The sequence below is a fragment of the Phocoena phocoena genome, chromosome 20 (genome assembly GCF_963924675.1).
Source record: "Phocoena phocoena chromosome 20, mPhoPho1.1, whole genome shotgun sequence".
Classification (NCBI taxonomy): Eukaryota; Metazoa; Chordata; class Mammalia; order Artiodactyla; family Phocoenidae; genus Phocoena; species Phocoena phocoena.
Genome location: NC_089238.1, coordinates 8,317,448 through 8,345,200, shown reverse-complemented (window position 1 = coordinate 8,345,200; position 27,753 = coordinate 8,317,448). Strand labels below are relative to the sequence as shown.

Sequence of the window (27,753 nt, the reverse complement as noted above, 5' to 3'; positions counted from 1 at the left end):
ATTCCTGGCCTCCTCCCCAAAGCCAATTCTCACGGCTGGGGGAGTCTGCTGCCCTCTCAGTGGAAAAGTCTGTCACCCTTTCCCCAAGTCATGCACCCTCCCACGTCCCCCCTCCCCCAAACACACTATGTACACACATAGCCGCCCCCCCCTCCAAGGCGTGGCTGGGCTCTCAGAGGTAGTGGAGGCAAGTGAGGGTGCTGGAAGGTGAGAAGTTACAGGTCCAAAATGTGCCTCCTCCAGCTCTGGAACCCCAAACATTCCCCTCCCTTCTCCAAGCCTTGAGAATTAGTGTCCTCCCAAGGGCCTGAGTGGAGAAATCAGGGAAGGTGTGCCCCCCTGTGCACACACCCATCTGTTCCTCCCCCATCCCCCGAGGCCCACAGAGCTCCCTGAGGGTTGGGGGAAAGGGCTGAGATCTGTGACCTCCTGGGATGGATCAGCCTCCTTCAAGCCCACCCCCCCCCCCGCCCCCGCAGGGCTGAGTTCTGAGGCCCTGGGGCACAGGTCCGTGGAAGTGGTGAGGGGGTCCTCTAGAGGAAGGGGGACTTATGGCATGGAGCAAGGCTGGGTGTCTAGGGAGACACACTGGAGACTCTGTAGAGGATTACGGATGAGGGAGGGTTCTCTGGGGAGGGGCCTCGAGGTGGAAATTGCTCCAGTAACGAACAGGGACGGACGGGCTGGAGTTGCAGGTAACTGAGGGGGCTGTTCGCAGGAGGACTCGGGGAGGCTCCCGAGGGGAAGGGAGGAGGCTGTAAGTGGGGACCGAGGAGGGGGTAGATGGCTTCCCAGGAGGAAGGGAGGCCGAGTCCCAGGAGAGGAGGCTGAATCTCTGGAGGACAGAGGAGAGCCAGTCCAGCACGGAGGCGGTGGTCTCGAGGGGCAGGCCGAGTCCCTGGGGAGGACCCTAGAAGCCCCGGATGTGGCAGTAAGCCTCCAGGCTGGCGAAGAGGATGTAGAGGAACCAGAGGCCCAGGAAGAGCGCGGTGGTGGCGAGCTTGGGGCCGCGCGGGCCGCCCAGCTCGCCGCCGATGTGCGGCCGGCGCCGGTACAGCAGCACGGCGATCCCCACGAAGGCGAAGACGGTGAAGAGCGTGACGGAGAAAGCCAGCGTGCCGGTGCGCACCTCGAAGGGGCGGCCCTGCACCGCCCAGTACACGGCGGCCACCGACCAGGCCACGCCCAGGCCCAGGAACACGTTCACGGCGTTGGAGCCCGTCACGTTGCCGATGGATGCGTCGGCGCACTGGTCCTGCAGCGCCGCCACCTTGCTGGCGAACGTGTCTGCAGGGGCAGAGACACCGCGGGTCAGGGGGGGTCTCCGTGGGCCCCCCAGGAGCATCCGCCTGGCTTCGTCAGTCACTTGCTCCCCAGAGACCCACCAGCACCCCGCTGGCCCAAGGATCCAGACTCCTCACCCCAGTGTCGCGCGGGTCTAGCCTCCCACTCCTGGAGTTCTGTGCCCTTGACCCCACCACCCAGGGGGCAAAGTCGATCGCCATCTCTGTGCCTGCTGGCTCCAGGCCCCGCTGCCTGCTTTCTATGGAACGTGTCTACATCCAGTGGGATCCACTACCTACTCTTTGGAACTCAGCGCCTCTCTATGGGACCCACTGCCTGCTTTCTTTGGGATCTGCTGTCTACTTTCTAGGGAACCCACTGCCTGCTTTCTACGGAATTTGTCTGCGTCCAATGGGATCCACTACCTACTCTCTGGAACTCACCGCCTCCCTCAGTGGGACCTGCTGCCTGCTTTCTATGGGACCCACTACATAGTTTATATCAAGTCCTCACCTTATTTCTATGAGACCCCTGTCCCATCACCTGTCTCTTCAATGCCCTGCCACCTTCTTTCTATGGAATCCATCGTCTGGTTTCTACCATTTCCCACCGCCTTAGTTCTATGGGACATACCATTTGCTGCTTTGGGGGAGGATTCAGTTGACATGTTGAATCTATGGGCTCCCCTGCCTAGTTTCTATTATTCCCCACCATTGCCTGTGTTCTATGGGGTCTGCTGCTTGCCCTCTACAAGACTTGCTGCCCGCTTTCTGTGGGACTCAATCTGCTTCCTGTGGGACACACACACCGCCTGATTTTTGTGGCATCCACTCTATTCTATGGGGCTTGCTGCCTGCTTTTGCTGGGAATCGCTAGCTGTTTCCCATGAACCCACTGCCTGTGTTTCTACAGGCGCAATTATCCCATTGCCATCTGGGTGGACAAAATAAATGTTAGGCCCCAGCCACGTGGCACCCCTTGCCCGCCCATCAGTTCCCCACTTGGCTTCTGTCAAGCATACGGCTTCGCTTCTCTGGCCTCCACCCATTCCTGAACATCTTGCCAAGACTGCAAGTCTCTGTTGTGGAGGGCAGGCTTCACAGACCCATTCACCAATGGTTGCTTTCTACAGGACCCATCACCTGCTGTCTGGGCCTACAGCGCCACCACCTGGCTGGGGAACGCATTGATGTGGAAAAGCAAGGTGTCTGCCTCCACGCGTGGTCTCCTCCCTCCTACAGGAACTTGTCTCCTCCACCTGGTTTCTAAGGGACCCTCCCTCAGATTTTGGGGAAAGAGGGGATCACGTACACTGCAGTCTCTGAGGCCTCACTATCTTATTTCCATGGCACCTCCTCCAACACGTGGTTTCTACTCTGACTGTCATCTTAGTTAAAGCTTTGAGATTCATTGGCCTGGTTCCTATCATGCCCAGCAACAAAGGTCTGTGGAATCTTTCATCTGGTTGCTTGGCAGGGGGAGGAAAGGGAAAATGAATATCTTGTTTCTGTGGAACTCACTGCATGGTTTCTATGAAGTTCCCACCTTATTTCTATGGGACTCTCCTTCCAACACCTGTCTCTTCAATGTCCTGCCACTTTCTTTCCCTGGAATCCATCGTCTGGTTTCTACCATTTCCCACCATCTTAGTTCTATGGGACATTCCACCTGCTTGCTTTTGGGGAGGATTCAATTCACATGTTGAATCCATGGGTTCCCTCCGCCTAGTTTCTATTATACCCACCTGCCTATTTCCTAGGGACCCACCATATGGGTTCTGTATGATTCCACCACCTTATTTCTGCAGGGCCTTTCTCTTAGGGTCCACCTGCCTGGCTTCTCTGAGACACTCCCCCAACAAGTGGTCTCCTGAGGGGTTACCGGGGATGGAGGTGCCCAGGGCCACGAAGACGACAGCGTTGACAGAGTCCTTGAGGCCAACGGTGCAGCCAAAGTGGGAGGCGAGGTCCCCAATGAGGGCGGTGAGCAGCCCGATGACCAGGATGCAGACACCGAAGCAGGCCCAGCCGTGGCAGTACTCGGTGGGGGGCACGCAGGCGAACAGAACCTTCCAGAACACCGTCAGGAAGTGCATGACGTAGTCAAAGCATGACGGCAGTCGCTCCTCCCGGGACCCGTCCTCCTCCTCCTCCTCGTCCCCTGTGGGCACACGACCCAGCTGGGGCACACACCCATGCCTCCTTCCTCACCTACAGAGCCCCCCTTTCGTTCAACTTCTAGGCAGCCAGTCCCCAACGAATTGCTTTCCCAGAATCCCTTGCAGCTAAGAGAATGTATGGGCCCAGGTAAAAATATTCATTTTCTCAGAATCATTTGAAGCTAGAGGAGGCCATGTGCCCAGATAAAAATATGCAGTTTCCCAGGATCCCTTCTGCTAGGGGTGGCCATGTCCCTAGCTAAAGATATGTCTTTCCCAGAAGCCTTTACAGCTACTGACAGCCAGGTCTGCCGCTAGAAGCATTCACTTCCTCTGATTCACTGCAGCTGACAGTAGCCACATGCTCAGCTAAAGGTGCTCACTTTCCCAGAACCCCCTGAGGCTAGAGAGAGCCATGTGCCCAGCTAACATTAGTCACTTTCCCAGAATCCCTTGAGGCTAGCAACAGCACTGTCCTCAGATAAAAATATTCACTTTCCCAGAATTCCATGCAGCCAACAGCAGTCAGGTCCTCAGCTAAATACTTGGTTTCCCAGAATACCTTGCAGCAGTGGTCGTGTGATCCAGTCTGGCCATGAGACGTAAACAGAGGGTTTCTGGAAAGCTCTAGCTTTCCTGATAGGGGTGCTGTTGTTATAGATGTGTTTTCTGAGATTTGTAAAGGATGCATCATGCTCAGAGCTGATTGTGTCACCTATTGTGGCCGAATTTGACCCACTTTTGACCTGCAGTGACTTGTGTAATGGGAAAGTGCAAATGAAATGTCTTCCTACCTCACCTGAAACTCATAAGCAGAAAGCAAGGAATGAGAAGCAATGAACACACTTGAGTGTGCCGCGAATTACATCTGGAAGGATGCTGATAAGAAACATTGTCACCCCTGACCAGTTGCTCACAGCAAGTCAGGAAATAAAAGCCAGGCCAGCCACCAAATCATGAAGCCACTTTCCATGGTCCCACCCAATGGTTCCTTGGAATGTCAGGGAGCATAGGACAGCTGGTGGCAGTGGAGGCAGAGAGAGACTGAAGGACTTGGGGATTCGGGTCATACATCCCTTTCCCACTTTTCTAGCTCACTTAGCCACTTGGCTTCTTAAAGAAATAAATGGTTGAATTTGTAAATGCTTAACTAAGTGGTTTGTGAGGCTTCTCGGCTCTGCATGTTGCATCACAAAGAACATGTTTTTGCTGAGACCCCAAGTAAAATGCAATTGGAAACTAGAACTGGAAACTCAAACGCAACAGGCACTCTGCCCCTTCCTGCTTCCCTGCTTCCTTTCTTCCTGCCTGGAATATGGACTTGACACCTGGAGGTACAGCAGCCGTCCTGCAACCATGAGGACAATACCTGGGAATGGGAAAGAGAAATAAAGAAGGGGCCTGGGCCTTTAATGACATTACTGAGCTGCTGCTAACTCTTGATTGCCTCCTACAGATTTTTTTGTTCCGTGAGAAAAAATAAAGTCTAGTGTGCTTAAGCCACTTACTGTCAAGTTTTCTGTTGTTTGCCACTGAACGCATCCCTAATTGACCATACTGAGACATGGCGGAGGTCAGAGCAGGGAGGACACACTCTTGGGAGGGAGGGGGCTGCTATCACTCCGTCTCTTGGGGCTTCTCCCTGCCCTGCTCCAAATCCTGCCTTGGCTCCCACCGCCCTCAGATCCAGGCCCACACTCCTGAGCTTGGCATTCCAGTACCCACAGGCTCTGGCCTCTGCTGACTTCTCCAGCCTCTCCCATCTAGAGGGAGCCTCACGGGTATACCTGTAGTTCTGGAGCCGACTCTTTGGTGTCAAACCCTGTGTGATCTTGAATCAGTGTCCTAACCTGTCTGAGCCTCTGAATGTCTAGTTGAGAAATGGGAATAATAATCAGACCTGCCTCAAGAGAGGGCTGTGATGACTACATGAGTCAGGCCATATAATGTGCTCTCTGTGGGTCCTGGCACATCTCCACTGTGACTATCATTGTTGCAGGCCCATTCCGGTGCCTGGGGGTGGGGGGGATTCAAAGATGCCTGAAACCAAGTTCAGCCTGCAAAGAACTTTCCATCGGGAGGTAAAGGAAATACAAAATCATCTCTAAGTGCAAGATGGGACATGATTCATCCCCAAGGAAGCGAGAATCACCCTCCTTCAGCACCTCAAAAAGCTTTGTGCTCACGTGAGGACCCAAAAGGAACAAAGTACAAAATGACCAAGCCCCAACCCAGATACTCGGGATACGTTCATTAAATGAGCTCGTACAGGAAATGGACTTCAAAGCTGCCTGACACTCAATCTGTCTTCATTGCTGTCATCATCGTGATTATTATTACTGTTATTATTACCATAATGGTTTTATTCTTCCTCTACTACTTCCTCTGAGCTAATCGCTTGCTTTCTATAGACCCATGGCCTCCACGACCACCATCTCACACCCACAGTTTCAGTTTCATGCAACCCTCTTACCCTCACTAAGCCCCTAGAGGGACCTCTCTGGCTCCCCACTGTTCTTGAAGCTCAAATTCCTCACCACGTCCTCTCAGACCCTGCATGACCCATCTCCTGCCAGTTTTGACAGCCTCAACTCACACCCCATCCCACCCTCTCCCTTTTCTTTCCACAGGCTCTCTCCACTTCCAGGAGTTCCCCTCATTCAAAACACACTCCGTGAGGAAAACAAAGAAAAGAAAAGAAAAAAGCTCCATGGCTCCCCGCTGCACCTAAAATGACACCCAAGCTCTCTCCTGTGGCCTCTAAGGCCTTTGGGGTCTGAACCCTGCTCATCTCTCATGCCTCATCCCATGCCTTTTCTTCATGCCTGAAACCAATCACCCTCCCTAATTGTGCCATAACCTTGCACATTTCCAGACTCTGGTTTTCCCTCTGCCTGGCTCCCACCTCCTGGCTAACTCTTATTCCTATTTGAAGACTCAGATCAGAAGGCTCCTCCTCCAGGAAGCCCTCCCTGATCTTCAAGTTGGGTCAGACACCCGATGTGGTCTCCCATAGCTCCTTGGGGACCCCGTCCCAGTCCTGCCCAATCTGGGTTGCCACTCTCTTGTGACAGGTTGTTTCCCCCACTGGACAGTGAGCTCTGTCAGGACAGGTCCCGAGCTGTCATGATCATTTCTTTGTCCCCAGCAATGGCCCTGTATAGGACCGGGTCCAGAGGATCCTTCAGAAGTAGATGTTGGAGGAATGTGGCTTCAGAGGGAGATGCCACTCCATTTCTATTAGGCCTACAATCTGGTGTCTCTAGGCCTGCTACCGGGTACTCTTCCATCCCTGATGCCTGGTTTCTTTTGATCCCACCGACCAGTTTCTTTCCACCCACAATTCCTCGTGTGTTTTCAGTTCCCACCAGCTTGGCCTCCCTGAAGCAAACCTGATGTTATTCAAGGGAAAGAAGTCCTGAGTTCCACCCTGGTCCTTTCTGGATTCCCTGAGGGACTTCAGGCCAGCCCCTCTTATGTCTCTTGGCCTCAGTTTCCCCAATTCCTATCACAGATGGCCAGTGTTGACCTCCAAGATTGTCTGTGAATCCATGTCATCATATATCTGGCCACAGGGGGGCAGTGTGAGCCTGTCTGCGGCCTAAGGGGGTGAGAACCCGCTCAGGTGGGAGAGCTGGGTGCCCTGGAGACTGTCTCCATAGCAACAGAGGAACCCAGGCTGTGTGGAGAGGCCATGCCATTTAACCTGTTTCCACCCTCCAATTACCTGAGGCCTGGAGAAAACCCGTGCTGGGATCCCACCGCTTCACAGCTCTCCACCTCTGCCCCCGTCTCCAACTTTCTGCGTCTGTGTGTGTCTACCTGCGTCTCTCTCTCTCTGGCCCTCTGCGTCTTCATTTTCTATATCTTTCATGCTTTCTCTGCATCTCCGTCCTTCTCTGGGATTCTGTGTGCCTCTCTGTGTGTGTCTCTCTCTCTGGCCCTCTGCGTCTTCATTTTCTATACCCTTCATGCTTTCTCCGCATCTCTGTCCTTCTCTGGGATTCTGTGTGTCTATCTCTCCTATTTGTATACCTTCCCTATCTTTTCCTTTGTCTTTCTGTATCTGTTTCTTAGTCTTTTTCTTTGAGTATCTCTGTGCCTTTCCTGTCTTCTTTCTCTTCTCTATTGCTCTCTGTCTTTTTCTCCATGTCCCTCTTTCCCTCTCCCTTTCATTTCTCTTCCTCTGTCTCTTTGTCTCTCCATCCCTCTCTTCTTTCTTCCTCTCTCCTCCCTTCCCACTTACCTGCGCTCACCGTAATTGCCTCTAAAAACTGCTCTCTCCACGAATGGGTCCCAATCACCAAAGCCAAGTTCGTTTTCTTGATGAGTTTATCCACTGTGTTCTGGGGATGAGAGGGTGGGGAGAGACCATGGCCCATGATCACCCCAGGGCAGCTCCATGAGGGGTACTGGGGATGCGGGCTCACACCCTATGCGCAGGGGTCCTCAACCTTCCATATCCCAGTTCTAGCAAGAAGGGACAAGGGAAGCGTGTGCTGTCCATGGTGCTAACGGAGGGACACAGACGGTGGCCTCGGACCTTGGTTGCCCTTCCCTTGTGACCCTCATGGTTGATCCCCTCCTGGACTCTCCCCAAGGAAATGACCCAGGCAAGACTCCAGGAAGGTGAGGTCCCAGAAAATCACCTTAAAATCATACGACTCCTCAATGATGACCTCCAGTCGACAGTTTTCCCCAAGAACCGGCTTGCCCATTTCTGCTATCCTCCGGGCCTCTTCCTCCTCAGCCGTCAGTTTCCTGTCCCCATCCCCTGCGGCATGAGGGATGGGAGTTAGACTCCAAGGAGACCTACCTACCTGGGCCTGCGATGCCTTTACTGCCTGTTCCCACTGATAAAGAAAACCTTGTCTTTCCCCAACCTGAGAGCCAGCTCCCATGGGCTGGTCCACGAAGTTCAGTTGGTGGGCTCTGAGGTTCATGTGGTGGGGGCTGTGTGACCTTGGACAATACCTTAGTCTCTCTGTGCCTCAGAGTTCATATCTGTAAAATGGGCACAATAAGAGTACCTACCTCACAGGGTGGTTTCCTATTAACTCCTAGTTAAAGGAGTTAATCCATGTGAAGCGCTTAGAAGAGTGCCTGGCTCACAATAACCAAAAATGTTACTTTATTATTATCACCACCCTGTGGAAGAGGCCTGGTCTTTATATCCAAGCTCTGAAAACATCCTAGAGTGTGTTTGAGGTGGTGAGGAGAGAGGGGGATTCCCGATTTTGGTATAAATCTTGGACCCAGAACCATCTACAGTTGGCTCTGGGCTCATTGACCTCCCCAAAGTATGTTGATCCTTTGCTCCAAGCCCGGCAACAACCCAATCGTAAAGCTCATAAGAAAGCCACCCGCCAACTGGGAACAGTCTCAGAAAACTATGCCTGAGTGAGAAATGACTTTTATTGTGTTAAGCTACTGGGGTTTAGGGGCCTATTTGTTATAGTAGCTTGTGTTACTTACCTTGACTAATATAATCTTCAGTCTATCCTTAATCTTAACCCCAAACCCCAATTCTGATCTCAGCTCCAAAACCACTCTGTCACTATCTCCAAGCCCCTGACCCTAGTCCCAGCTCTCACCCCAATCTCTGACCTTGGCCCCAACTCTACCCTCAAATTCCTCAAACTCACCTCAAATTCCAACCTTAGCTTTGACCTAAATCTGACCCCAGTTCTAATCAGCTCCCACCACAAACCCAGAAGCCAATCTCCATCTTAATGCTGGCTTTGACCCAGTTCCTAATACTGATCCCAAATCCCAACCTCAACCCAGTCCTAACCAACCTCAAACCTGATTCCCACTGACCCCACCACAAACCCAAGCTGGATTCTATGACTTACGCCCCCCCACCATCTTAACTACAACCAAAACATGATCTTGGCCTTTAAACTTCTGTCACCCCCAATTCACACATGTTCCACCAAATTCATCTCACCTGCAACCTGCCTCAAACCTGACCTTGAGGGGAACTTGAGGCACTGACCCACCCCCAAGACCCTCCCTCCAGTGCCCCCCCCCCCGCAAAGTCTGGAAGTAACTCCACTCACCTTGATTGAGTAGCAGAGCTGGGGAGAGACAGAGACAGGGAGAGGGTGAGATCTTCCCTGGGAAGCTCAGGTCCACGAGCTTGAAGGATTGCCCACAACTGAGCCTCCAAGGGTCCCCCCGCCCTGGAGCCCTCACCTCTTCCACAGCCCACCCGTCGCCCCTTACCTGAAATCCCTCGCTTAAGCCACTGCGGCTGGCCCAGCTCGATGAAGAAATTATCCTTCTTCTCATATTCCTCATCATCAACTATTTTCACCTGAAGAGTTTTCCTGAGCAGAGAGGGAGAGCACGCAGCGTAAGACTCCCTCCCCCTGAATCACCAATAACTCGCCCGTTAGCCACCCGGTTTCTTGAGCACTCGCTCCATCTCAGGCTCTGGAATCTCATTCAATGTTCACAACAACCCTTGGGGGGAAGGCTCTCTTATTATCCCCATTTGACAGAAACGAGCTCAGAAGCGTCTGACGAAGCTGCGTTTGTATAAAGTATCAAGCTGAGGGATCCCGATAAAACCTAGGTTAGATTGGGTGTTTCCTCTGCTCGGAACATTCACCTGGCTCCCATCTCACCCAGGATAAGAGCCAAAGACCCAAGAATGGCCCCCAAGAACCCCTGCCATCCGGCCCTTGTGCCCTTTCTGGCCTCCCAGCCCTCTCGCCCTCGCTCACTCCCTCCAGCAACGCTGGCCTCCTCGCTGTTCCTTGAACCTACCAGGCCTGCTTGTGCCTCAGGACCTTTGCACCGGCTGTTCACTCGGTTTCCCCATGCTCACTCCCTCAGCTCCTCCAGCTCTCTGTTCAAACTTTACCTTCTTTCTCAATGAGACCCACTCCCACCACATTCTTTAATATTGAAATCCATCCCTACCCCTACCCCAGCATGCTTGGCCCCCTTCCCCTGCTCTATGTCTTCCTTGTTCCAGATTACCTTCTAACACACCGTCTAATGTGTTTATTTTGTTTATCGTTTGCCATTTGCCCCTTCACATTAAAATGTAAGTTCCACCAGGGCAGTGATTTTTGTTCATTTATGTTCTTTGCTGTATCCCCAACGCCTAGAACAGGGCCTGGCATATAGTGTGCCCTCCATAAACAGTTGTTCACTCAAAATTTTCAGTCCGGGAGATCCTTGGCTTTCTGTTCCCTGTCCTGACCACATTTGGAGGTGCAACAGAGGGCTAATTGCTTTTCTCTGCATCCCTGCTGCCATGGTAACCAGGACGGTGGGCGGGGGAGAAACAGCCAAAAGTTATCCACCCCCTTCAGGCATACAACCGACCCCCCCCTCGATTACGAAGACCCACAACCCCCCAAAGCCCACAGCTCTGCCACTAGCAGCTCTTTCAGCTGTAGGAACCACAAGGCCTGGCCCCAGAACCCAGAAACACAAACACCCAGCCCACGCAGTCACCCAGCAGAGGAAGCACAGCCGGTCACACCGCCCACACCCACGCACCATCATACCCCGCAGCCATTCCCTATGCAGTGGCAAAATCACATGGACCAGATGCCAACTAGCACGACACCCCCTCCACAGCCTGGGTGACATCACCAACGTGTGAGACCCCTGCTGTGGATCCATGTAGATTCTCCTTCCTTACATCTCACTCTTTATGCCTCTTGGTGTCTGTTTATTCCCTTCAACGTCTCTCTCTGCATCACAGTCTCTCAATCTTCCTTTGTCTCTCTGCCCATCTGTCAGCCTCTCTGTGTCTCTCTCTCCATCTCTCTGACCTTCTCTGTCTCAGTCTCTCCCCAGCTCTCTGCCTTTCTTTCTGTGTCCTCCTCTCCCCATCTCCGTCTGTCAGTGTCAGAGAGACTGAATGGAACACAATGGGATAGCCAAAGTCAACACCATCTAAGCAAAGGGGTCTCAATCAACAGACCTATCTCAACACACGAACGCACAGGACACAGTGACACCCATGCAAAGACAGACGCACACAAGACGGTCACGTGGAGACATACGCCTACTTCCACCTTCACCCACTCCCAGTCTCAAGATATTTAAAATTTTCTGTGGGTGGAAAACATGGGTGCCCCCCACCTCAGGAGTGGGCTGGGAGCTGTCCGCGGTGCTGAAACACCAGAGCCAGGAGGGGTCTCCTGACACACAGACAGCTATTGACACGTTGACACACTGACAGGGTGATACACACACACCTCCGACGCTCACTCTCTTGCAGACACGCCGTGATCCACTGACACGCAGTGACTGACAGTGACACACGCGCTAACTGGCACCCAGACAAGTGTGCCCTCATGGGGCCCAAAAGGAGGAGAAACCCAACTAGCAAGGGACAGCAAGAGGGACTCGAGCTACACAAGGGCAGGACTTCCTGAGATCAAAGGAAGCAGCCTTAGGAGTATGGGATTAACGGATACACACCATTAATATATAACATAGATAAACAACAAGGATTTACTGTAGAGCACAAGGAACTATATTCAATATCCTCTAATAATCTATAATGGAAAAGAATCTGAGAAAGAATATATATACATATATATACATATACGTGTACCTGAATCACTTAGCTGTACACGTGAAACTAACAACTATAGTTCAAATAAAAACGAATTAATTATTTTTTAAAAAGGAAACAGCCTTCCGCCCCAGCCTGATATTTTGTCATCCTCACGCCTGCCCTCCTTGTTTCCTGGGCACTCCACTCTAATTTCAGACCCAGTCTCTTTCTTATCCTGTCTCCTATCCTCTCTTGCTGACCCAAACTCTTTTCTCTCTGTAGCATCAGAAGGACCTTTCCTTCCCTGAGTCCCACTGAGTTCCTCTCAGTGAGAAGAATGTCTCTCTTTATCTCCCCTGCATCTCTCTTCCTTTTACTCTTCCTCCATCCCAGTCTCCCAATCCCGTTTTCCCTCTCTTGATGGGTCACTGTCACTCAGTTTCTGGCTTCCTTGGTATCCATCTCTAAGTTTGTGTCTTTCTGTCTCTCTCGTGCTCTCTCGCTTCTCTGTTTCTCTCTCTGACTCTCCCTTACTCTGGCTCTGGCTCTCTTTCCCTAGGTCTCTTCTGTCTCTGGGTGCCTCTCTGTCTGTCTCTCTCTCTTGCATATCTCCCCGACACCCCATCTCTGGGTGTCTCTCTTCCATCTCTGTGTTGATCCTGCCTGGGTCCAGCCCTCCAGCCCAGCTTCTTGGAAGCATCTCTAATTAGCGCCTGCCCGTCAGAGGAAGGATGTGTTTCCCTAAACGCTAATTAGCCTCCTGTTCTCCCTCTCCTGAAGCCACAGCTGGAAGCTTGGGCGGGGGTGGGGGACAGAGGGTGTCCCAGCCTGGGGAAGCCATGCGGGGGAGGAGAGGGCCTGTGGGTTTGTGGTGGCAGGCGGGAAGTTGGTTGGAAGCGATAGACTACAAGAAGGACTGGAACAAGTAGAAAGATAACGCCCTCCATCCCCTCGGCCTCTTGGGTGTGAGACATGGGGCCTGGAATGGTGCCCTCAGCCCCCAACCTAAGTTCTCAACCCAAGTCAGACAGAGAGAGAGATGGAAAGGTATGGAGAGTTCGTGACTGAAATACAACCCGAGTCAGAGAGCTAGCTAGATACTGGGGACAGAGATCTAGAGATTAACAGAAACCCAGAGGGGAGGTGCCAGGAGCGAGAGACGCAGAGACGCAAGCGGAGAGATGGAGAGATAGAGCAGTGAGAAGCTGAGCGGGAGGCCTAGCCACAGAAGCTGGGAGGGGAGAGGGAAGGGGAGCGCGGTGGGGGCTCTGCTAGGTGGGAGGAGCGTGGGCGGCAGGAGGAGAGAGACAGACTGGCGTGCGGGGGCGGAAGGGAGCGGGCAAAGGAGGGGAGGCACCTTCTGCATCCCAGGCAGGCGGGGGGGTGGGGGGCGGGGGGGGTGGAGGGGGAGGGGATGTGAGGCTGCAGGCACACATGGGGGGAACTCGGGCATCTGTGTAAGGGGTGGCCGGGTGTCTGGGCGTGAGAACAGCCCTGACTCTGTGTCTTTGACTTTGTGTGTCCGTATGTGCCGGTGTGCGTGTTGGTTGTGTCTGTGTGTCTACATACTTATTCCTGTGTATCCAGCTCACCTCCCAAGATTCCACCCCACCCTCCCAAATCCCAGCCCTCCAGTTTCCCGTGTCTCTTCCTAGGCCCCCATATTCCTACTCGGCCTCTTCCCAAAGCCTCTCCCACATTCCTCTTAGGTCTCCTGCTATTTCCCCAGGTTCTTCCGCCTACCCAATAGCTTCACCCCTTCCCCCATCCACCTCCTCAGTCTCTGCCCCATCTCCTTAGACCCCGCCCTCTTCCGCTGTCCTTGTCCTTTTCCCTGAGTCCCTACCCAGACCCCACTCGCCCTCCATTTCCACAGACACCTGCCCACCTCGAAAGGAACCTCAGGCCACACTCCTCCATTCTACAAATTAAGCCTTCCACATTCCTCTCCCCAGGCCCCATCCTATTTCCTCTCCTCTCTCCTCACTTGGCCTTTCTTCCTGGTGTCCCACTCTCCTCTCCCCAAACCTGCCCAGTTCTCCCAAGCCCCGCCCACATCCAGTCCCAACATCTTGGCCACGCCCCGTCACTCCTGTCTCCTCCCTCCTCTCCCCTGTCTCACCTCTTCCCTGGGCCCTGCCCCACTTCCCCTGACCTCTCCGTTTCAAGAGCAAGTCTCCATCAAGGCCCCACCCCTTTCCAAGACCACGCCTCTCCTAGGTCCACCCACTTCTCGACCTCGCCCATCCAGGCCCCGCCCCGCCCGGGCACAGTCCCATCCTGGTCCCGCCCCTCTCGCGGGCCGCGCTCTGTCTGCCCCGGCCGGCGGGCTGCCGGACCGGCGCGCTCACATGGTCTCGTCGTCGCCGAACTCGAGCTCGCCGCACGCGTCCTCGTAGTGCACGCCGCCGCCGCGCGCCGTCCCGTCCACTGTGCGGTAGGGGAGGCGCACGGTGCCGCGCGCGCCCGAGCTGCGCACGACGCGCACGTCCACGGTGCCCATGCACTCGCTCACGTGCAGCAGGCGGTCCTGGAAAGAGAAGATGCCCGCGTGGTCGTCGTCCAGGATGGTGACGGTGGCCAGCAGAGGCGCCACCAGCCGCCCCTTGGGCCGCCCGCCGCCGTCGGGCTCGAACATGCCCTGCGCGTCGCCCACGCGCAGGTTCAGCAGCCGCACGAAGAAGTGCTCGTCCTCCTCGAAGATGTCGTCGTCGATGATGCCGATACGCAGCTCCTTCAGTGTCTCGCCCGGCTTGAACACCAGCGTGCCCTCGCTGCGGTGGAGGAGAGGGGAAAGAAAGGGGTGAAGGTCGCTCAAAGGCTGTGGGGGAGGTGGGAGGAGTCAGGGTGGCCTCCTAGAGGAGGGGGCCGCACCACGGAAGAACTTACAAATATAATGGTGGACAGGCATTAAACAAGTAATACTGAGGGGGAATGAGGGTGGGCTTCTCCGGGGCAGGAGATGCAGAGGGAGAACAAGACAGAGTTGGTCCCTCCCACCATCATCATCTGATGATGAAGGTCAGATCAGGGCAGGCTTCATGGGAGAAGATTTAGTGGGCAGGAGAGCTCCAGGCAGAGGGAACAGCACATGCAAAGTCCCAGGGTGGAGAGGGAGCCTGGAGTGGTCCACAGCCATGCTTCTCCAACCTCCAGGTGCACACGAATTCCCTGGGGCATCTTGTCAAAATGCAGATTCTGGTTCAGTAGCACCAGGGTTTCAAGACTCTGCAGTTTTAGTTAGCGCCCAAGGGATGTGAATGGTTCTGGTACATGGACCACGCTTTCAGTAGCAGGGACATAGGGCCCAGAATTGACCTTGCCATGCTTCTCATAAAAACCATTCTGTGCTCCCAGGTATCCCCAAGAGAAAGTCCATACTCCTTAACTTGGCATCATTCAGTCATTCAACATACACTCTCAGAGTAACTGCTGGGCAATGCTGGGAACATGGGAACAGCCCCACGGCAGAGCCATATCGCAGTGACAATTACACATCTAGGGATTTAATCTGCTGTGTGCCAGGCACTGTTCTCAGTGTTGGGGAAACAGCAGCAAACCAGATCACAGAAAAATCCTTGCCCTGGTGGAGCTTCTGTTCCAGCGCAGGAGACGAATAATAAAACATATAATGTCAGGTGGTGATGATGCTCTGGAGAAAATAGAGGAAGGAGGGTAGAGAGTGAGGAGAAGGGGCTGTGTTAGCGTGGTCAGGGAAAGCTTTTCTGAGGAGGTGACATCTGAGCAGAGGCCTGAGGGAGGGAGCCACGTGGAGGATATCTGGGGAAGAGTATTCCTGTAAAGGGAACAGCCAGTGCAAATGTCCTGAGGCAGGAGTGAGCCTGGAGTGTTTGAGGAACACCAGGGAGGCCAGTGTGGCTGCAGCTGAGGGAGCAGGGGGAACAGGAGCAGATGTCATGGGGCCTTGGTGGGCCATGGTGAGGACTTTGGCCTTTACTCCAAGTGAGATGGGAACCATGGGAGGCCTCCGAGCAGAGGAGGGACGTGAACTGGCTTAGGTTTAAAAGGGCGTCAGTTGTGTGACTCTCTAAAGCACGTGCAAGATGTTCTATTATGGGGTGGGGGAGGGAATGAGGCAGGGCCTGAGACAGGGTGAAACTTTGAGGGAACAGGGAATGAGTGGGCTCCTCCTGGCAGGGCTGCAGACATCAAAATGACTCTGGGATGTTAACAGATGTCAAAAGTCTATAATATCCCCCCCCATCCCTCTGTGGGGGGGCAGAGGGACCCTAAGATTCTGGCAGAGGTAGAACTGGATGACAAGATCTGGATGGAGGGAACAAGGCCTCCCTGTTGGGGCAGCCGTCAGCCTAGGGGCGCTATCCATGGTGGCTAAGGCACCCGGCTGGGTGGGCCGACCTGTGCCAGCTGTGGGATCTCCAGGCAAGCAGGATTCTGCAACCCTCTAAGACTCGGTTTCCTCATCTGTAAAATGGAGGTAATAACCCTGTCTACCTCATGGTATTGTTATAAGGATTGAGTTAATACAGGGGAAACACTCAACAAAAGTTAGCTAGTGATATTTGCACTAGCAAACTAGTGAATCCTAAAGTAATGGCATGTTAGAAGTGGAAACTTAAGGGATAGTAGAATGTTGGGCTTTTAGCACCATCTTTACGAAACGGTTAACCTGGACATCACCAGTAATGGGACACGTGGGCGTCATGTGCCTCTCGGCACCATGCACCGAGGAGGGCACAGCATCACCTCCACGGAGTCCTGCCAAAGTGCATCACCTGAATCTAATCATGAGAAAATATTAGGTGAACCCAAATTGAGGCTTGTTCTAGTAAGTGGTCTAACGTCTTCAAAAGTGTCAGGGTCATGAAAGTCATGGAAAGGCTGAGGGATCGATCCAGACTGAAGAAGGTCAAAGAGACATGACGACCAAATGCACCATGTGGTTCCAGATTGGATGGGAAGAGAGGGAGCGAAGACACAGCCACGAAAGGTGAGATAGGGACCACCGGGGAAATGCAAACATAGACTGTAGATGGGATCATAATATTGATTCAGTATCAAATGTCCTAAGTGCGATCATCGTACTGTGTTGATGGAGGAGAATACCATTATTCTTAGCAGATGCATACTTATGTTTATGGGTGAATGGCCATGCTGCCTGCAGCTCGCTCTAATAAGGTGCCACAGTTATTAATATTATTATATATTTTTCTAAAACAAACTTATGGTTACCAAAGGGGAAAGGTGGGGGGGAAGGACAAATTAGGAGTTTGGGATTAATATACACTACTATATATAAAATAGATAATCAACAAGGACCTACTGTATAGCACAGGGAACTCAATATTCTGTCATCACCTACATAGGAAAAGAATCTGAAAAAGAATGGATATATGTATATGTACAACTGAATCACTTTGCTGTACACCCAAAACTAACACAACATTGTAAATCAACTATACTCCAATATAAAATAAAAATTAACAAATAGAGTAGCATCTCAATAAACATGTTATTATATATTAAAGAGAGAGAGTGAATGCACACAGGACAAAATAGGAACGATTGGTGAATCTGGGTGGAGGTTACATGAGGGCTCGCCAGACTATATTTGCAGCCCTTCTGTAGGTGTGAATTTTTCAAAATAAAAAGTTGGGGAGAATCCGCCTGCCAATGCAGGGGACACGGATTCGAGCCCTGGTCCGGGAAGATCCCACATGCCGCGAAGCAACTAAGCCTGTGCTCCACAACAAGAGAAGCCACCGCAACGAGAAGCCCGCACGCTGCAACGAAGAGCAGCCCCGCTCACCGCAACTAGAGAAAGCCCGCGCACGGCAACGAAGACCCAATGCAGCCAATAAATAAATAAGTAAATGAAGAAAAAAGAAAGTTGGGGAGAAAAAGAACATGCGGATTTTAGAAACCAGATATCAGAATCATAGAAGGCGAGGTTCACAGGACTCATATTCCAATACTGGGTGCACAAAATCTGAGAAAATGAAAATCTTAGAACCATCAGATCAGAGACTGGTTGGGGTACAGATTAGAATATCAAAATGTGGGAAACCTGGAATCTTAGAATTTTAGACCGTTAGCATGTTAGGATTATAGGGGCTTAAATCTCAGAGTCTTGGAAGAGCTGTGCGGTTTGGGGGCCTCAGAGATCATTATTAATTTGGAGAAACTAAGACCCCACAGGACCACCATAGCCTAGTGATACCTGTGGGCAAATTAGAAAACGGCTCCCCTTCTTCAAGACACTATTTCCACGAATCTGGAAATTGTCATGATAGACATAGAAATCTACAATGTCCACTATACGAATAGCGCTTTCTTAGATGTGCTGCTCTTGTGCAGTGCACAGCCTCAACAACTGTACGTGACAGCCCTGTCTGCCCAGACTGAGGCAGGAACTTACACAAGGAACAGGGGGCAGGGCTAAGCTTGTACTGGAGCCCAGGTGTCCTCCCTCCCAGTCCTGGACCTAAGCTGCCCTGATAAACGATGCCAGGCCTGTGAATATCAACTGCGTTGGGAGAACAGGGATGGGTAGGAAGGTGTCAACTCTTCCTGGCTCTTTGGTTCCACCACTGAACAGCATTTACTCCTTCACTTCGAACATCTTCATGACGTCATTGGCAGGTGAGAAGGCAGCCTCTGATCCCAGCAGGTGACACGTGTACTCGCTTCCTTCTGCAAAGGCTTGGGGCTTTGATGGGGGCAATGCAGACGCAGAGGTGTGGGTAGGAGGGGAATGGTGGATAGACTGAGTCACAGCAAGCCCCCAAGTAGTGGATACCTTTTCTTCAGTCGAAGGAGGCTGGAGATGTAGGATGGGCAGAGAGGATGGAGGGAGGAGGTCATGGGTGACCAAAGGGATCCCATGCTACAGGATGATGGAACAAAGATCCGTGAACAGTTGTGCTCCACTCAGGGAAGGCTGCGGAGGGGCAGGGTAGGAGAGGTGGATGAGGATGGGCAGGCTAAAGGATCCTGGACTGACTGAGGTGGAGGGAATGACCTACAAATGTCCAAAGCAGTGGAAAGATATGTAGATATGATGGGGCAGAGGGGAGCCTGGGCTACCAAAGGTCTTTGCTGAGGTACAGTGGTGGAACTAAAGATCTGTGAAACAGGGACCTCAATCCCAGAAAGAGAAGAGTTCGCAGACGAGGGGCTGGCTGCTGCATGATGGCAGAACCCAAGATCAGTGAACAGTTCAGCTTCAACTTAGCAGGTGGAACCCATGAAAAGCTCGGCCATCAACACTCCCTCCCGTATTCTGCTTTATTTTTCTTCGCTGTTCTTACCACTCCCTGATATTTTAATGTATTGAATGTATACTTTCTAATGGCCTGTCTTTCCCATGAGAATGTCAGCTGCATTGGGGCAGGGACTTTTATGTCTTTCATTTACTGCTGGTCTCCATTGCCCAGATTCATTTCTGGCACATAGAAGACACACAATAAATGCTATTATTATAGGAAATCATGGGAGACTTGCACATCAGTTAACATAACAAAACATACTGTAAGCCTATAATTCCTGAAAGAGTGTGGTATGGACAGAACTACAAATACATAAAGAATTTTGTGGTCCCATGAGAACACAGCAGTTATCTATCTTCTTTACTGTTCTCTGTCGAGCCTCTTAAAAAAGCATCTGTCAGATGGATAAACAACAAGGTCTTACTGTATAGCACAGGGAACTATATTCAATATCCTGTGATAAGCCATAATGGAAAAGAATATGAAAAACAATGTATATGTATATATAACTGAGTCACTTTGCTGTACAGCAGAAATTAACACAACATTGCAAATCAACTATATTTCAATAATTTTTTTTTTAAAAAGCATCTGGCACCTAGTAGGCGTGCAGTAGGAGTTGCTGAACAAGATCACAGTTCTGCTCAAAGAGGGGTGAGGAGAGGGACTGGGGCAGTGAGACACAGGAGGGTGCAAAGAGTGGGTAGCTTTATGGTGGAACCAAAGACCCAAAGACAATTTGGACACTGTCTGTCTTCTTATCCCACTTCATTTTCCCCCATCACCTGATGTTTTTATATGTTTCATAGTTTATAACCTTATTGCAACTTGAGGGTAGGGACCTTAGCTGTCTTGTTCACCGGGGTATACACCTGGCATATAGTAGGTGCTCAATAAACATTTTTACTTTAATAATGGTGTGTGGGAGGGTACTTGTTTTACCAGGTATGATACATATAATGGAGTTATAATAATGAACACAGTGGAGTGTCAAGCACAAGAATGCACAGGTAGAGCATGGACATGGGAGGAGCAGCCTGTGCTAGATGGACAGCCACCGCTGTCTGCCTTGTCCAGCAGCGTTTGCCAAATGCCTAGAACAGTGCCTGGTACAAAGTAAACTCTCAAGAGTGAATGAATGAGTACTGCAGGTCTGCCCATAGCAAAGTAAGGATGGGCGCCAGAGGTAGTCAGGAGACTGGGGAGACTGGAGGCCGCTGGATGGCGGAACCTATGACCTTCGAACAGCCAGCCCTCCCTGCCCACCCACTCCAGGCGGGCCGGGGAGCACTGCCCGGGACCCACCTGTACTCATAGTCGGAGCCGGCCTTGGCGGAGCCGTCCTCCGTGCGGTAGTCCACGTAGAAGGTGCTGTTGCCCTCGCCGCCTTGGCAGGTGACGGACAGCAGCACGGAGCCACAGTTCTCCAGGCAGTGGTAGAGGCTGGGCTCAAAGAAGATGCGGCTGGCGCCGTCGTCCTCGTCCTCGCCGGGGCCCTCGGCCGAGGTGGCCCTGCGCGAAGCGTCCACCGCGTGTCGCCGCAGCACGTTGCCCGCGCCTGTCATAAGCCGCGTGGCCTGGATGCGGTAGAAGGCGCGGCTCTTCTGCTGGTGCAGCAGCGCGTAGTAGTTGGCAATGCCCACCAGCTGCTCCAGGTCCTTGTCCGGGTGCTTCTGCTTGAGGTCCTTGAGGATCTGGATGACCTCGCGGCGGCTGGCGTCCAGCTCGCGGGCCTCGGCGGGCCCCGGGCCCAGGCCGCCCACCTCGCCCGGCGCCTCGGCGCCCAAGAACGTGCCGTCCAGCTCGATGCTCTTGGGGGGGTCGCCCTCGGCGCCGATGATGATGCCGCTGCGCGGGTCGGTGCGGTAGCGCTTGTACACGTACTTGTAGAAGAGCAGCCGCTTGTCAGCCATCCAGGCGAACACCACGCACACCGGGAAGAAGACGAGGGTCAGCAGCGCCTCCCACACCTGCGGGCGGCCCCGCGGGTCAGGACCGCCGCGCCGGGAGGGGGCGCGCTCGTAGCCGGCCCACCGCCTCCCGGCGCCTCTCTTCCCAGAGTCCCGTCCCGGCCACCACCCGGCGCTCCCCGCGTCTCTCCTGCATCTGTCCGCATCTGGCCTTCTGTCTCTGCCTCTCTCCTGTCTCTTTTCATCTCTGCCTCTCCGCCTTTTTCTTCGTGTCTCTGTCTCTCCCCTTTTCCCTTATCTCCCTCCATCTCTGTCTCTCTCTCTCTCTCTGGCTCTTGTCTCTGCTCCTCCCTGCCTCTCCCCATATCTCACTCTCTCTGTTTCTCTAGGTCGTTGTCTCTTTCTCTTTCTGCCTCTGTCTCATCCTCTATGTCAGTTGGTTTTTTATCTTTCTCCCTCTGTGTCTTCCTTTCTTGTTGCCGCTGTCTCCTTGTCTCTCTCTCATATCTTTTGTAGATACCTACCTCTCTCCCTCATGAAATTCTTCACAGTTTCCCACCCCACCCTTCTTCCCTCTTTATGTCCCCCCCCCTTCCCCGCCCTTCCTGTCTCTCTCCTGGTCTCATCCATCCATCCATCCATCCATCCATCCACCTTTTGTCACACTGAGAACCACACTTAGCTGCCCCAGTGCCGGGAACCCAGAGATCCTAAGCCACCGCCAAGCCAGAGACACGTCCCCACCGTGTGGTCCCAGCCCTTGTCCAGGGGCAGAGCTGGTGTCTCTTCTTGCCTCTCTCTCCCTCTATCTTTTCTCTCCCTGCTCCATTTCCCCTCTGCCCCTCCTCACCCGGGATGCCTCCACTTCTCCAAAGCCTGCCCATCACCCAGGGTCTGCCCTCTGGTCACCTCCCCAAACTGTCGTGTTCCCTCCCCCCCCCACCCCCCCACCAGTGAGTACAGCCCTTGCCAGATTCTCCTTGCTTAGGTTTTGTTTGGCCCTTAGGGACAGGACTCTGACTCTAAAAGAAGCCCAAGTTTGGCTTATTGTCTGACAGCCTCATAAAGCGAGTTCCCATATTTACATGCTACCGCCCCAGAGGGACAAGGCAATGCTGAGGTTAGATCCTGGTTCTAGAAGAGGAATGCCTGGCCCAGCCTCTTGTCTGTAAAATGGGGACATCCCCAAGATTGAATGAGCTTATGTACCCCTAGCACTTAGCTTTGTTGGTTATTGACACATGGAAAATACACAAAACATGAAATGACCATTACCATTATTATTATTACTAGCGTTATTATCTTGGGCTCATTGAGGTCTGGGACTCAGTCAGCCTGTGGTCTGGCACAGGTCCAGGCATATACAGGAAACACCTGACAGTTGCCTTGAAATATTCATGTAAAGACTCCTATGTTACCTTTCTCATTAAAGATAAGGAAGAAAAGATTAAAGAGTATTTACAAATCAGATGGCCCCAGAGGTATATTTAAAATGAGCCTGGTAGGGGAAGGAACAATCTTTAAGCTCCGACTGCCACAGGCTCTTGTCGCTGTGTTTACTGATGGTTCAGAGGAAAAGCAGGACTTGGAAATAGTACCACACAAAGCCACCAAGCAGGTTTGTGAAAAGAAACTGAATTTTCCACGCAAGCCGTAAAATGAACTCTTGCCTTGTGCTCATTGAACTGGCCACTGTATATGCTGTGGGTGATTCTCTCTTAATCAGAAGAGAGATCTCAAATACCTGAGATCAGCTTTCTTCCCTGCAGGTAAACAAAAGGTGATTCTGATAGACTCACATCTGCTTTCTAGGGCATCCCCTGCAAATGGGCTCATGGGCTTGCACACCCTGGGAGGGGAGCGAGACTCACCTTCATGTCTCAGTGGATAGAATGCCCCCAAGAGGGGTTGTCACAGATCTAGGGATATTTATGGGTTGCCACCATAATTGGAGAGGGGGATATGGTCCCAGCCTGGTGACATCCAGCGACTCATGGGACAGTCCCACACAATGCAGAATTGTCCCACGTCCTGCCTGACTTCAGAACCTCCCACTGGACGTTCACGTCAGTGAAGCCCCTGCTTATGATAACTGGAGTCTACACTCCATTCTGTTTTATGTCTGTATGAAGTATTTTCCTGTACGGTTTAATGTACGCTGAATATACCTGATTTCAATCTCATGGCTACCCGCTCCTCTGTGCATGGGAATGTTTTCTGATTTTTTTTTTTTCTCTTAAACCCCAACTTGTTCATTATATGTAAGTAGATGCCACCATCTGGCTCTTCGTCATGCCTTTGAAGGTGGTCATGCCCAAGCGTTTACATATAGAAATGCAGATGGTTCTATTAGATATTACTTTCCTTTATATCACGGTCTGAGCAATATACTGACTTCTGGGAAGCCAATCCATGTAGGGAAGTTTGTTAACGGGAAGACGAGCTCACATTTACCCTGTCCCAGGCTCGCTGTTCTAAGCCCTTCCACATGTAGCAATTCAACTGATCCTCATGCAGCCCTCTGAAGCTGGTACTAGGATGACCCCCTGATTACAGGTGGGGAAACTGAGGCACAGGGCAGGTAAGGAACCCGCCCAAGGTCATACAGCTAGGAAACAACAGAGATGGGATTTGAACCCAGGTCTCAGGTTCAAGAGTCCAGACACCAAACTCCGAGGCTAGAAAACCTCTCTCCTATTAGCTAAGAATTTCACACCAGCAGAATAAAGGGGATATAAAAAAAATTGTTATAAAAAGGGAGGATTGGATATGAAGGGTCAAGAACCAATGGTCTACTTCAACCCCTGCTATGGTTCAGATGTGTAAACGGAGGTCCAGAGGGTACAGGCTTTGCCTGACGTCACACATCATTTCTGGAGAAAACCCAGAGCCAGACCCATCTCTCACTACTCCAGGTCATCACCGCTAGGAGGGACGGGCATCGTCTTTAGTTCGTGCCCGTTCTTTCGATTATGTCATGAAAACATCCCATAAGTCTGGCCATTTCATGAAAACATCCCAAAAGTCTGGTCTCCATTTACTCCTGAAGGGATCCTCCATAGCCACTTCTCTACCCAGAGCTGTGGCATTTTACACTGTCTTCCCTATGTCTGAGCCAGCTTCTTCTCAGGGGAAATCTCTCCCTCTCCCTATCCCACCTCCCACCCATGGTGTCTAAAATTCCTTTCACAGTTGCGGTGTAAATCCTTGTCAGGGACCACTTTGAGAACCCAGGTTAGAATAGCGTCCTTTTTTAATAGTGCCTGAGAATCGTGTGAAGCATCGTTCTGTAATTTTTGCCATGGCAGCCAGGAAACTCAGCACTACACAGTAATGCTGAGTCAATCACAGTAACTGTCTCTCTCCCTTTCTTATCCCTGTTTTCTGGTGCTACCATCTCCCCTTTTCCTCGCTGTGGTTTCTAATCCCTCAGATCTGCCTTGATATCATCTGCAAAGAATTTTTATAGCTCTAACTTTAGATCCTTCCTGGAAAGAAACTATAACTGGCAGAACATGACAGATATGCATGAGTATATTATACGCATGTGTGAAGGAATCCTGGTTAGGCTCAAATAAATTATGCACGTGTGTGAGCGAATTAAGCCAGGCCCATGAATACATTATGCAAATGTAGGTGGTGGTCACGGGGGCTGTGGGAAATAAATTGGGCAAATGTTTTAAAGGAAGACTAAGCAGTGTGCCCGTTAAGACACTGGGTAAATGAGCGGCAAATGATTATGTGAATGTGGGTGTAAATTACGCATCTGTGGGTCTACATTTTGTCTCACTATTAGAATAAATTATGCAAAGTGGTCTTTGCAGTGGGCTGGGTTTATACCTAGGTTGGATTGGATGTGAGTATGAATTACAGTGAAGTGGCATAAATTATCCTAACATCAGAAATCAATTATTAATAATGAATGAATTATGCAAACCACGACTGCATATCTGGCAAATACAGAGCTAGATTACGCAGATGTGGGCATGGATCTATGCAAAGTCCATGGGTAAACTATGCAAATTGCACCAAGTTGCACCGAGTTACACCAAGTGACCCAAGTTAGCACTGTCAGAAGACACAAGGCTGGATTATGCAAGTGTAACGTGAATTATGCAAATGGGGGATGCCTTACTGCCAAAGTGAAAATAAATTATGCAAAAGGCAGGGAGTATAGGAAAACATGTGTGACCATACCTGGCAAATACCTGGCTAGACCATCGTATGCATTACACAGATCACTAGGACTCTGCTAGCACATGTGGCCCCCCTGTGAGTGTTCTGGATGGGCATATTGCAAAATGGCACTCCATACTGTGCAGATGAGCCCTTTCCAGGACCTGCAGTGCCATCCAGACCTGGCTTGGGAGCACCCACTGGGCTCCAGTCCCAACTTGCCATCTCCGGCCCAATGCCTTTGTGCAGTGCGTGACCTGTACAACCATACCTGGCGGCCCTCTCAAACGTGAGCATGCATTTCTGCAAATACAGGCATTGACTCTCCAAGCCCGGGGAGCCACCCCTCTGGATTTTGCTGACATACATGCACCAAGGAGATGTCTGTGGGTCCTTGCTCACCTGGACCACACCCGGGGAAAAGACGGCAAGGATGAGATAAAGCCAGACATAGGCGAAGATACTCCAAGAAGCGGTGACAAAGAAGACTCTCAGGTGCTTGATCTTGCGGCTCTCACCGGCTGGGATGACGTAGATGCACACGGCAATGACCACAAACATGTTGAAGGCAGCGCTGCCCACGATGGTGCCCGGACCCAGCTCGCCCGCCTGGAAGTTGTGGCCGCAGACCTCAATAACAGACAGCAGGATCTCAGGGGCCGAGGAGCCCAGGGCCATGAGTGTGAGGTTGGACACAGTCTCATTCCAGATGCGGACGGTGCCCACGCTGGTCTCGCCGTTGGACTTAGTGATAGTGATCTCTTTCTCCTTGGACGTGATGACCTCGATGGATGCCATGAAGCGATCGGCAATGATGGATACACCCAGGAACATGTAGACCATGGCCACAAAGTAGACCACGGCCCGCGCTGCTTTGTCCCCCAGCGATGGGTCATCGGGCTCCCAAACGGGCAGCAGGACCCCTGGCTGGCAGCGGTTGGAGCCCTGGCAGCCCCCCATGCTGCTGGCATCGCTGTCGTTGGCTGGGGGAGGCGGCAGGGAGGGGGTCGGGGTGGCTGCCCCTGAGCATGGGGGAGTCCCCAGGAGGAGTGCAAACCCCACCAAGGCCAGGGTAGCCATGGAGGGGGTCAGGGTCCTGTGGGGGAGGAGGAAGTCTGGGTGAGGGGAGCAAACCCCTCCCTGTTGCTGAGGAGTCAAGGTTCATTGGGGTCGGAGAATAGGGGAGAAGCTGAGGACTAACAGAGGGAGGAGAGAGACTGGGGGAGCCAAAGAGAGACAGTGATTCAAAGAGACAGGGTCACAAAGAGACACAGAGAGCGTCAGGCAGAGACCAAGAGAGAAAGACACAGAAAGATAAAGACATCATGCACTGCTGATGGGAGTCAAACCACTGCAGGAAACTATAGCTGAACATCAAGCACCCTAGGACTCAGCAATTCCACTCCCAGGTATGGACCCAAGAGAAATAAGTCAAGTGTTCATCAAAAGACACATACACAAGTGTTCACAGCAGCTTCATTTATAATGGCTCCCCTCTTGAAACAACCCAGATGCCTATCAGCAAGAACATGGAGAAGTACATGGCAGAATAGCCACGCAGTGGAATATTATACAGCACTGAAAAGGGAGCGGGCAACTGATACACCCAACAATGCAGATGAATCTCACAGACATGCCATGGAAGAGTGAAGTCAGGCGCAAAAGAACACAGACTGAATAAGTTAGTGGGAGAGGCAAGGGGCTGGGGGGCCCTGAACTCATTTTGTGATTCCTATGGTTTCCAACTTGGTGTCAGAGGGCTCCTGCTTGGGATTTGGGCTGTGGAAGGTGCTGGGGTGTTTGTCTGTCTGTCTCAGGTAGGGCTGGGGAGGGGCTGCTGGAGGATCTCTCACTCACATCCTTCCCCGCAATGCTGGCAGGTTTCTGTCTCCAGCATCCCCGGGTCTCTGGCAGGTGCAGGATTCCTTAGAAGCTGTGACATGAGGTCCTAGGTTGGGCTTTTGGACCCCACACTGTGGGTGTGGGGTGAATACTTCTCTTCCTGCCTCTGGTCCTGGGTTCGAGTGGCTATTTCTGTATCTAGGTCTCCTTTAAAAATGCCAATCAGTTCACATTCTCCCCTCTGATCAGAACCCTCCATGGCCCTGGTCTCACTCAGACACCAAAGTCCCCTCCCTGCTTCATAAGGTCTCGCACAATCTGGCCCCCACATTCCCTCTCTGGCCTCATCTCTCTCTCTCTCTCTCCCCCTCCCTCACTTGGCCCCAGTTACACCACCTCCTTGCTGTTCCTCGGGCAAGTTCTTGCTTCAGGGCCTTTGCATCTGCTGTTCCCCATTCCTGGGACACTGTTCCCCACATATCCGCTCCCTCTTCTCCTTCAGCTCTCCACTCAGATGTCACCTTCCATGGCTGCTCTGTTTGAAATGACACCATCCCACTTTGGGGAGTCCCTAGCCATTTCACAGATGAGAAGACCAGGGCT

General features: G+C 52.1%; 1 protein-coding gene across 2 annotated transcripts; it reads right to left on the bottom strand.

Annotated features, from left to right (window-relative positions):
- Positions 1-910: 910 nt before the first annotated feature.
- On the bottom strand, positions 911-26,388 carry SLC8A2 (solute carrier family 8 member A2). 2 transcript variants are annotated; one of them, XM_065898538.1, is made up of 9 exons: positions 25,711-26,388; positions 20,528-21,192; positions 14,324-14,746; positions 9,671-9,774; positions 9,505-9,522; positions 8,092-8,216; positions 7,689-7,788; positions 3,166-3,444; positions 911-1,287 (listed from the first exon to the last, which is right to left on the bottom strand). In XM_065898538.1, exons 1-9 carry the CDS (start codon positions 26,386-26,388, stop codon positions 911-913), a joined length of 2,769 nt encoding a protein of 922 aa, XP_065754610.1. The 2 variants fall into 2 exon arrangements, with proteins under 2 accessions (XP_065754610.1, XP_065754611.1); XM_065898539.1 differs by lacking the exon at positions 9,505-9,522.
- Between the last annotated feature and the right edge of the window lie 1,365 nt (positions 26,389-27,753).